The sequence below is a fragment of the Meleagris gallopavo genome, unplaced genomic scaffold (genome assembly GCF_000146605.3).
Source record: "Meleagris gallopavo isolate NT-WF06-2002-E0010 breed Aviagen turkey brand Nicholas breeding stock unplaced genomic scaffold, Turkey_5.1 ChrUn_random_7180001953070, whole genome shotgun sequence".
Taxonomy (NCBI): Eukaryota; Metazoa; Chordata; class Aves; order Galliformes; family Phasianidae; genus Meleagris; species Meleagris gallopavo.
Genome location: NW_011214122.1, coordinates 13,382 through 25,267, shown reverse-complemented (window position 1 = coordinate 25,267; position 11,886 = coordinate 13,382). Strand labels below are relative to the sequence as shown.

Sequence of the window (11,886 nt, the reverse complement as noted above, 5' to 3'; positions counted from 1 at the left end):
ATTGTTTTCTGTTTTAAAAAAAACAGCTGCACAGAACTGTGTAGCTGTCTCAATTTATAGCAGCTGTATGAAGACATTTCCAGAGTTTCACTAGCTGAGACTGAAATCCCACCAAATCCCATTTGCCTCTGTTAGCTTTGGACCAAACTGTTATTATACACTGTTTTGTTATGTAGTTTTGGCCTTAGAAATTATGAATCTGTGGATGAAGCATTGTGTACGTTGCCTGCTTTATAGGAATGGCAACGAACATGCTTTCTCAACATACATTTGAAGTTCTTTCTACTAAAAATTCCCAAATATAATTAGATGAAACTCCTTACTTATAATCCTTATTTATAATCCCAGCTATTACTGTCATGCCAATGGGCTCCTTTCCAGTAAATTGTTCCTTTTAGTACAATTGGTTATAGGGATCTAGAGAACAAGATGAAATAAAAAAGCAGTGCAAACATAACTGAACTGCAGTAATCAAGGAGATTCCTGAGGTCTTTTTCATGCACACTTCTGGTTAACCCCTTCTTTATTAATTATTTATTTGGATGATTCCTTAATTTAAATGGATAATTTTCACTCAGTATTAGTGCAATTTAATAATTAGAGAAGGAGAAAGTCAGACTGCATATTCAGAAATTCGATCACTGGATTTCTAAGCAAACAGAAGATATGGTTATAATAATTATTATATATTTTATATATATATACAGTGCATATATATGTTATGTATTATAATAATTATATAATACACTTCTTAGCTAAACCTAAAGGTCAAAATTAGCAATTTTTAAAGAAGAACTTTAGAGACACTCCGTACACTCTTTATAGTAATCACAAATGAAAGACAGTGTGATTAGATTAGTGGATACCATAGAGAATATAATTTATGGTTACAACTTGGTGTCTGTAACAGCAGAAATGCAAACTGAAGCTGGGGCGAGAATATAAGAATTAGCAAGGTCAGTAAGAAAACAAAAATTGTAGCTAGGGACCAACAGCCAAAGCCTATTGCAAAGGCAGCCCGTAACCACATTTTCGCTGTTAGGACAACTGTAAAACTGTTTTCGTTGCTGTGAACTTGGATTTGCTGTGGAACTATGTGGGTTCAAACAAATAATCATTTTCAATTACTCTTTTGGGTTGTGCTTGTTTTTTGCTTGTTTGTTTTTGTGGGAAGGATAGCATTTAACTGGAGGCCTTTGGATGTACATTTAGTTTTAGTCCAGGCCTCTGATTGACAGTGATGACATCTTATTATCCAGAGAAACTAGCTGCAGCCCTGTGAGGCATGAGCTGCTGGTGTAATGGAAGGCATCTGTTACAGCATATTGGACCTTGCTATAATTATGTTCAAAATCTGAACTAAGCTTCCTTCTTTTCACATAAGGATGTTCTTTTTCTCTCCCTATGTTCCAGGGTCTTTATGTCTTTGTTGTATATTTCATCCTGCATAATCAACTTTGTTGTCCTGTGAAAGCAAGTTATACTGTAGACATGAACGGACATAGCACTCCAGGATCTGCTTTCTTCACTCACGGCAGTGGTTTGCCAGCTGCAGGGGGAGAAATCAGCAAGTCTACTCAGAACCTCATCAGTGCTATGGAAGAGGTAACAATGTTCCATAGTTATTGCGTGGGTTAAAAATGTACTTTTAAGTGGTAATGCTGAAGTGAAGTGAACGAGATGATAATTATCACAGTTCCCTTTTTTTTTTTTTCCTTCTTTCTTTCTATCCCTGAGTGTGTATGGGAGAAAAGTTTCCTTTTACTGTAAAAAAATATTATCATTGGCCATGACAATATTCTTGGAACCTACAACTCGATGGCACCATCCCATCTGGGTAATTTCTCTTTCTACTCGTGTGTTTAATTTGCTACAGAGGTTGGTTAAAGTGCTGTCAGAAGTAGGACACAAGAAACAAAAATGTCAGGAGTATTCTTTCAACTAGCCATGGGTCTTAAGATGAGTTCTAAGTTTTGAATTTCACAAAGTCATGCTCTGTTAATTTTGAGAGAGATTATTTTCAATCTCATCATTTCTGGAACTCGAGTGCTGCCAGTATCTATTTTTCACTATCTGTAGTAAACCAAGGTGACTTTTGATGCTATGTATGTTTACTGAGTGTTGATGAAGAAGATTCCAGCTGATTTAATGGAATTGAAATATTTCAAAGAATCAAGTCAGCTCTAGTAATACTTTCTATGGAAACCAAGCTGCTCAACTGTGTCTGTTTTGTCCATTTCTCTGCTTGCTCAAATGTATGTTTGTCAGGGTGTTAAAGCTCCTTCAGCTGCCTCTTGGCAGATTGCTGTTGATTGGGCTTCTCAGAATGTCACTTAAGATGGTGTCTGACTCTCTGGAATAGTGGACAGCATAGCTTCTCAGCTCCATGAAGCAATCTTTTATATTCTTGTCTCTCAAAAAATGGGTGAGCAATATGCCACGAAGATGTATTTTGATTGTCATAAAATATATGAGTTTCACTCATATATTCACTTCACTTTAAAATGAAGTGGTGGATGAAATATAGCAAAGTTGCTATCAAAGCTGTAGGGCTGCACACCAACACCTTCAAAGACTGATAAATGACTTTAAGAGATTGTATTGGTAGATCCTAGAAAGCAACAAGTTGACAACAGCAAATCATCAAATGCAAAGTAATGCTGATTTGTGGCTGTGGAAGGAAGAGGATCCAGTGAAGGAAGAATCAGTGGTGAGAGGAGAGTCATAGAGCATATTTTGGCTGGAACGACTCAGTGCTTTTACTCAAAAGTTCTCTATACCAGGGGCCAATGTTCAGCAAAAGGAAAATGTTTTTAAAATTTTGAGACGTGTAAGGCAGGTTGTAGTAAGCACAAGGTTAAATGACTTGTTTTGAGTACATACACTTATGTATGTATGTGTGTATTTAAATTAAGCTGCCTAGTTCAATACAGAAGTGACTGAAGAGCTGGCTCTAAATCTGATTTTGAATTCAGGTTATAGATTCTAGTCTGATATTCCAAGATAGCAGTCATGTAAGTTATTTTTACAGTGTAGATTTGATGATTAATGTGTTTGTGTCTTTTTAAACTCTACAGGTGCCAGCAGACTGGGAGAGAGCATCTTTGCAGCCTGCGAATCAAGCTAGTTCTGCCTTTAAGCAGAGTCCACAAAATGGCAATGTTTTCCACCCTTCAGGAGGATTTAGTAACAGCTCCCTGGTTGCTGATGAGGAATCACAGGAGTTTGATGACCTAATATTTGCATTAAAGACTGGTGAGTGATTGCTCTCCTTGTTTCTCAGACTGTTACGTTGTTCTTCACTCGAATGGTGTCACCATTTCATGAGATCCAATTCCTGTTAATTTAATCTAATTACCATTGAAAATATGAGCTGAAAAGTTTTGGCTTGGTCTGCTATTCTGTGAACTAAAGATATTGTGCAGACTATTTAATAGAGAAGGTCTATGCAAAAATAGGTTTTAAGTCATGATAATTCACAGGCATATAGAATGTAGCAGCAGATTCAAGGCTCTGACATTTTTTCACAAGTTCATGAAAAGCTAACTTGCTGCATTTAGATATTGGCCATCTTTTTTTCCTATTCCTTTTTTTTTGAGTTGATGTCTAGAGTATATGTATTTCCTGTCTTTATTTTATATACATATATTTATTATATACATATTTTATTACATACATATAAGCATAAATTCATAAATAACATGTAAGTGTAAGAACAATATTTGTATTTCACAGTGTCAAAAATAAATTCAGACCTGAAACTTGCATACACTGGAAAAAATAAGCTAGACAGATTTCTGCCTAAATCAGCCAACTCTGATGAGCTCACCACGTTGCTAAATAACAAAGCTTCGGGGAAGGCACTCTAGATGTCTACACTCAAGCTACACCTGTGAAAGAAATCATTTGTAGTCAAAGTCTTCTCAATGTTCGTAGAGTTCAAGTCTTTAAAATTCCCAGCTTTATCCTCACTGTAGTATTGCTTTTCTATTTTCTCACCCACTCCACCAATGAAATCTCAGTTTCAAATGTCATCATTCAAATAATGACATAAATAGGCAGCCAGGGATAGCCTTCAGTGGAAGAAATGAAGCAAAACCTAATTTAGAGATAAGTAAATGTAAGAAATTTTAATAAGAAGACCAGAAACGGAAAGGAGCCTCACCTGGTAAAATCTAGCATATGTTAACCCAAGCCCACCCCCTGTAGACATGGGTGAAATATGTAAGCTAGCTTGGTGAAGTTATCCTTAGGATCACTCAAGCAACCTCCTGTTATGTTCCTGAGGGCCTCACCAAGCAACTGGCTGAATCATCAGGTTAAGTTCTCTGACACTTTACCAATAATTCCCCCTCTGTGGCACCAGTGAGAATATTTGAACTGGTTGGAATACTGGGAATGCTAATGAAGGGACATTTTGTTCAGCTTATTTATAATACTTAATTTCTTAATTCAGTTGCCACTGCAGAAACCTCTTCTGATTATGAAGATAACTGGATGATTTAAAACTGAGCTAGTGCTATGTAATGATTTTTTTTATAAAGTTTGTCACAGATGTTCTATTTTACCTTTTGATTTTCCTGGAAACTATGCAGATTACAAATTCTTTGTTGTGCACTTAAAGATTTTGGGCAAGGCTTTCAAATGTGAATGCATAAACTTAGAACTGCAAACCCTTTTTTAAATGTGTAACTTTCAATTTTTTTAACTCAGAATATTTTGAAGGAAACTAAGTCATCCATAGGATGTTAGTGCCATAGGAAACCATTCAAATTTAACTTCCCAACTGTTGCATATGGTGTTCGCTGCTTGAGCAACTCAGTTGACATCAGCTGGCCTGTTCACTGGGGTAAACGCTGTGCACTGTGGAATACTGAAATTAAATCACAAAGAGCAATCTAGGCATCTACAGTAGTTGAAAGTGATGGTTAACATAACACACCACAACTCTTTTTAGGATTGGTTGATTTTTGTTTTATTTTTTTTTTCTGTATGAATCTTCAAGTTCCAACCTTACTTATTTACTGTCCTATGAAATGAAGTAACTTTCAAACAAGTTTTTGACTTTTTTTTCCTTTTACTATTGTCTTCTCTAGAATTTACATTAATATTATCGTTTGTTCCTGTGAGCCTTTTGAAGCTTGTAAGATTTGAAGTTGGGACCTCAGGGCACAGTCTGAGAAAAAACTTTTGTTTACATTACTTGTTCAAGTAGAACCTGTACCTTTTGCATCAACACCTGTTCTCATGCCCAAACGGTTACAGGGGTACAACTCCCCTATTTCTAAGAAAAAAATAGTCCCATCTAGTTTCAGCCCCACATATACTTGAACGAACCAAACTGAAGAGGAGGTACTGAGGTTAGAGTTGCTTTAACCACCAAAGTAAATGTTTATCAGCTACTGCCTTAGATACAAGCTGCAGCTCAACATGTGCTTTAAACCAAGACGTGAGTTTCTCTAAAAATGGAAATCATTGCTGTTTTGTTTCTACCTCTCCAATCCAGTGCATGGCTAATGAATCAAAGTGCTTTGACGGCATGAGAGACAACATCAAGACAGTTAAAAGGAACAAGAGGTGATATAAATCTAGATTTCTTCTCTACATTTCAAGATAGGCTTCAGTTGTTACTACATGCACTGAGCTGAAGGAAATTTTATGATAGGTTTAAGCTGGCAGCCACTGATGAGAGCCAGTCCCCTCTGCCTACACATTTCTTCTTCCTCCCTTGCATCATTAGTTTTCTCACATGAAACCGCAGAGGCGCAGGTCAGAGAGTCCTACTCTCCCTCCTCACCCCACCCTTTTCCTCTCCTCCAGCCACTCCACGCTGTCAGTCTGATGTTTGCTTACACCAGTCCCAGCTCAAAGCAGCAGCCCAGCACCAAATAGCCTCAAACATATCAGCAGCAAAGATGCCCATAAGTAGTTCTCCCCCACCTTCATAGTCCACACTTTAGTTCAGCTGAGAATTCCTTGTCTGGGAAAAGAAAAGCTCCTGGGAGAGTGGAAGAAAGGTGCTTTTTGCACCATATCAGCTGTTTTTATCCTCCAGAACTGAGAAGTGTGGCTCGTGAGGATAGAGGTAGAAGAGAAATGCTTGCTCTGCTGTTCCTTGAATTTTACCTCTAATAAGCAGAAATAGACACCTTCATTATCTGTCATTCCCTAAAACTGTCAATCTGTAACCAAATTCAGCCTTAGCTGTGCAAAAACATTAGCTCCTACTCTGAAGACTGGGTGAGGATCAGTGTTGATTAGCAGATGAATATGCAGAAATGCTTTTATGCCTCTCTGCATTTTATCTGTCCTTTCTGCTTATGTAGTTTGGAGCTGTCTGAAGGGTACTTTAATTTGTGCTCAGTGCTTGCAGACCTGACGTTTACTCTGGCAGCCAGGATCAGTGAGAAAGAGGGTGCAATCATAGGTCTGTTTAGCTGTCAGCAAAGCTAAAATCTCATTCCTGTCATCCTGCTTCACTCTTGCATTGCAATTGGCCATACTGTGTGGCATTAATAAAAGATGGCTGAAACTATACAGCTTAAAAACCATTACAGAAACCTCCACTGCACAACTTTCTTTTTGCCTTGCAATGGTTTAGTAATTTGCAGTTTGCAGCGCAGCTGCACAAATAGATGCACTGGCACACTTTACCTGATTGCTAAAGAGACATGTGGCAGAACTATGCACTTAGCCCTTGGTTCCGTAATCATTAATGCTGGACCACATTACAGATTAACCTGGAATATGGACTGGATCATAGGAAGGCAGACAGCTGTGTCTCTGGCTAATTAGGTACACAACAATGTGCTGTTTTGTATCCAGTTTTTATGCTAATGTTACACAAACCTTGCATCATACAGCCACAGAATTTTTTATGTGGCGCAAATAGTATAAAAGATGGGCTTGTTCTGTCACTAAAGTCATAATTTCTTATTAATTTGTTATTGCTAATTGCACTAATTAACTTTTAAAATGTTATAATTTTGAACTTAGTTTTTTTTTTTGTCCTCTTCGTTTGTCTCTATCAGTAGATGATTTAATAAGACAGTTGCCTTTCTGATAGAGAGTTGTACGCTGCAGGCATTTAGGCTAAAGCCCACTATAACATGATGTTCTGGGGAATTCTGTGTTGGCTAGGCCTGGGGAGATAAAAAACTGAGCTCACTGAATAAAAATAGATGGAATCTCCAAACAGCAGCTTTGCTCTAATGCATAAATATCATAAATGCATGACAGCTTTACTGGTCTCTTATCTTCCATCCATGTTTCCACCACAAATGCTCTTGTTCCTCCCCTTCCATGGTACACAATACTAAACCAAACCATTCTATTTCAAAACATGACAAAACCTTTGAAAGAGGCTCTAAGCCCCTCCTGTCCTGACTGATGACCCACCTGTGTCGCAAGTTGCTTGCAAAGATGTTTATGGGTCAGAGCTGGGAATACCAGCCTAGTACATGGCACTTTCCAAATATGTATCAGAGAGTATAGAATTTTTCCCCATCAGTAATATGAATGTATTTTGCTCTAAATAGAGGCATAAAGTATTAAAAAAAATATTCAACTCGGAGAATCCTTGAAAAAACCTGTTATGTGAATTTGAAAGAAAAAAAAATAGAAATGCAGCTATGACAATGAAATGTAGCACAAATTAACTCATAAATTTCAGTTTTTGAACTGGGGTTCCAAAATCAGCACGTTTTTAAACTTTGGTGTCATCACTTTAGGTACCCAGTTCAGGAACTAAGTATCTCATGTTTGGCATCCAGAATCAGAGAAACTTTTGAAATTTCACGTTCTGAATGTCATGCAGTAGAATGCCTTGGAGACTGTCAGTGGGGTGATAAGCTTTAGACAGTGGCAAAATGCCACTGGTGTAATTTCTGTAAGTCAAATCCCTACAAGTAGTAATGAACAAGTAGCAATGAATGGCCCACGTAGCATTTTTCTATCTAACGCACCTTATACATTCAACATAAATTATGATTAATTTTGGAAACAATATAGAAGTGCTTATGAGACAAAAACCTCCCCCAAGATATAATGACTACAGTCATTGCAAAACAAACCACGTCTCACTTAAAATACTTCAGTGAAAGTAAATGGTAATAACTGTAGTTTCAGTGCACGTAGGCATGCACTGATAGTTTTTCAACCAGCAGATGTCACTGGAGGGATCTTGCTGATTTCGCAAAGCTCAGTGACTTCTCAATTTTAGCTAGTCCCTAGTCCTGTGATACAAAAAGAAAGGCCTCGCTTCTGTGTATCGGCTTTTTTTGCCTTTTTTTTTTTTTTGGTGATGTAGTTGCTTCAAACTGGGGGAAAGTAATACTGCCAGCTACCCAGCAGCAGCATCTCTAAGGGAGTACATGCATTTTTGGATAGGATTATGTTTAAATTCTCCTCTAATCTGAGGACAAGCTGAACCTATGAACTCTCTGAAACTCCATCATGTAAACAGTTGTACCCTTCCCCGCCAGTCAGTTGTTTGGTGAGCTGGTATCCTGGTTACACCTCAGCTCTCATTCCTAAAAAGGATCAGCTTTTAAATAGTTTGTCTTTGTATCAGCAGCTGAACAGGGCTGTTGTAAACCCCAAGTAGTCTGCTCCAGTCTCAGGTTTACCTGATAAGAAGTCCTTAATGATAAAAAATCCCTTCTTAACTTCCCACAAAGCACGCACACATGAAATTTCAGAATAAGTGTGGTATAACAGGAGATTAGTCTTGTATCTGATCTTTTCATACTAACCAGCACACAGCATGTGTTTTCATACTAACCAGCACACACATCCAGTTTCTTCTGGAAACCTCATACTAAATAATTGCAGTATGACCACCAGTAAGATCCAAATGTGTTTCTAACCCTGTTCAGTTCAATATTCACCTTAAAATCATCAGCATGAATGTTCTTGGACATGTAAAAAGAAAATTTTGTAATATAACTTTAAATGTTTTCAGTCATGTCTTTTTCCATTTTTGAAATGTGTCCTTTTTAGCCAAAATAAATCTTTCTATGTGAGCTCCAATGTTAATGATACTAAATAAGAATTTTTGTTTCTTCTCTTCAAGTACCTTATTTATGTCACAGTTATCACCTTGTCCTTCTGTCACCAAGTGGCAAATACAGCAGTCAGATTTATCTTCTCTATTACACTCATGTTTCCGTTCTAAAGCAAACAGTTTTAGAGAAGATAAGAAAAAAACAAATAATTTGCTCATGCAATTGTTGTTTTTCCCAGGACTTTGAACAGCTTTTAGTCATTAGGACTGTAATTTGATGAAAAGGTTAAATATGCATGTAAATTTAAATGAGTAAGTGTGGTTTAATTACCTTTAGTACACTTATTAACAAGATTTGTAATGATTCAGACCCTAAACTTCTCGCCTTTATTACAATATCAATCCATCTATATCTCTTTACTCCCATCACAGTCTGACAGTAGTTGCTGGTCTTTAAAGAGCTTGGGTCATACAAAACCAAGCTTGGGTCTCCTCTGACAGATGTGATTGAATGCACTTTCTCCACAAGACCCAAACACCAGAACAAAGTGAGGTGGAAACCCTGGAATGTCAGCTGAGACAGAAAAAAGAAATTCATTGTACAACACAGACATCTCTAAAGTTGTGTTTTAGTATGAAAATGGAAACCATTGCCTCCCCTGGCATACCCTGTTCAGGGCTTTTTGTGCCAAGTGTCATTCCTCTGCAACTCCCTTTAACTGAGTGTAGTTATAGATCTACCTCTGCCTGAAATGAGTAACTTTCCTAGTTATTTGTAAGTGGCATTTCTGGAAGACCATCAGTGCCTGAATACACTGATGTGCAGCTCTGAGCTGTACAGCCCAAAATGTGAAGCCCAGATGATCTGAACACTAACACAACCCAAGTATTTTTTAGAATTCGCTCTACAATACAAAGACAGAAGGACTGGGAAATGCAATGGAATTTATAGTTCCCACTGACGTTCTGTGAAGTAGTCTGTAAAAATGCTCATTTCATAAAAAGTAGTGCAAGTATCTGTATTTCACACTACACAAATGAGAGAGAAAACAAGGAAGCAGCTAGGTAGCAGAACTCCTGTGACAAAAAGTTGGAGAAGGTGTCCTCCAGCGGTCTCTTCCAGACATGTTGTGGAAGTTTCCATTGTCCAAAGGCTAGTATTCTCGCACAGCAGAAGGAAAACACCATACACCAGCTTGTGCCAAATGTGGGTTTAAAAAATATTTATTCAGCATATTTTATCATGTTGAAATTAAAATCTTATTAAAACAGCTGGAATTATAATTTAACAGGGAAATTATGTCATTAAAAGTCAATTCTTCATTAAACTATCCTTGGAAATACCAGACTCTTAACAGTCAGTCCATGAACCCAACCTAAACAGGCCTTGATTTATGCTCTTATGATTTCAAGGCAACTGCTGAATAGCTGTTGTGCCATTTACTAGGAAATTAAAGTGACTGGCAGTGGAATTGTAAAAAGCGTATCTGGGGGGTACAAAATTGCAACAGATAATATTATAATCTGAGTATTCAGAATTGTTGACCAATACCAGACATCAGTCATGATGTTGTATAGTTTCTAAGAACTTCAACAATCAGAATGAAGCAGAGCCGCCCTGTAAAAGGGCACAATGTCACCGTTTCTGTCTCAGGACTCAATCCTCTCTGATTCTTAAGAGTTTTCTGTCTTCTCTGTTTTAGGTGCTGGTCTCAGCGTCAGTGACAACGAATCTTGCCATGGCAGCCAGGACGGGGGCAGCATGGCAAACTCGCAGATTGTTGAGCTTAGAAGAATCCCCATAGCAGACACCCATCTCTAACTCCACTGCTTGCTCGTTTTCCTTTGTTTCCTTTTTTTTTTAAATTTCAGTTCAAGCCTATGTACTTCTTTATTTGTACTTCCCTTTTCAAGAAAACACTGTATTAAACTCTGTAGTAAAATGCTGTGAGCTGTACTGAGCGCTTAACAAAGAATTGTTTGTTTGAGTTTTTGTATTTCAGAAAATAAACTGTAGGTTTTTTACAGTGAGCATCAATAGATACAGTGTCATTTGGCCTAGATCTGTATCGTGTAGTGAGATGACATATTTCATGAACTGTAGCTTTTTTTTAATTAACCTGTATGTGTAACACTGACTAATAAAAGCAATAGAGTCCATTTGATACAACCAAGCCTGTTATTTCTCCTGGCTGCTTGTGGAGCTGGAAGGTGATACAGACACCCCCTCGGACAGAAAGGTGTTTTAACTGAAGAGTTCTCAGTTTCCTACACTGTACTGTTCTGGTTGGCCTTAGAGCACCCAAATCTGCGGTCTTTGCAAATAAAGATGGTCTTGATTCTCATTTTGTACTGATAAAATATGTGATGATCTGTAACAAACAGGGAAGGGAAGACAAACTAATAGTGAAATGACTAAAAGGCCATTCCAGGGTGTATGCACGCTGCTGATTGCATTAGCTTGCTATTTTCTTAGTGTTGAATTCTCATGTTCTCCTCACAGGTAGAAATAAGGGAGGAGTTCCAGAGAGTTGAATTTTCTGTCAGTTTCACTGAGAGCCACATGTGTAGCCCTCCTCCGATGGAAGGCCTCAAGTCTTACATTACTCACAGAGTTAGATCAGTAGTTGGAGGTCATAAACTAGCAAGAAAAGCTGCTCCCCTAGAAAAAAAACATACAGGGGAAGTGTTTCAGAGCCCAGGGGGAAGCAGGCTGGTCCTGCAGGAATTGTTAACTCCCTGCATTTGCTCAGATACTCTGGAACAGAAACACACGAAAGCAAGGCACCAAGGGAATTTTCCCCTGAACGTTTCTGAGCACGTAGGGAAATACAGTAGCTGTGAAGTAAGCATTTCATACCTATAGCAGGATCTTGCCTGAA

General features: G+C 37.9%; 1 protein-coding gene across 1 annotated transcript; it reads left to right on the top strand.

Moving 5' to 3' along the window:
* Window positions 1-1,384: 1,384 nt before the first annotated feature.
* On the top strand, window positions 1,385-11,174 carry LOC104917000 (adhesion G-protein coupled receptor V1-like; the record flags this gene model as incomplete). Its single annotated transcript, XM_031557731.1, has 3 exons — window positions 1,385-1,605; window positions 3,078-3,255; window positions 10,708-11,174. Coding segments are annotated over 3 exons (518 nt in total), but the record flags the coding sequence as incomplete, so codon positions are not given.
* Window positions 11,175-11,886: the final 712 nt, after the last annotated feature.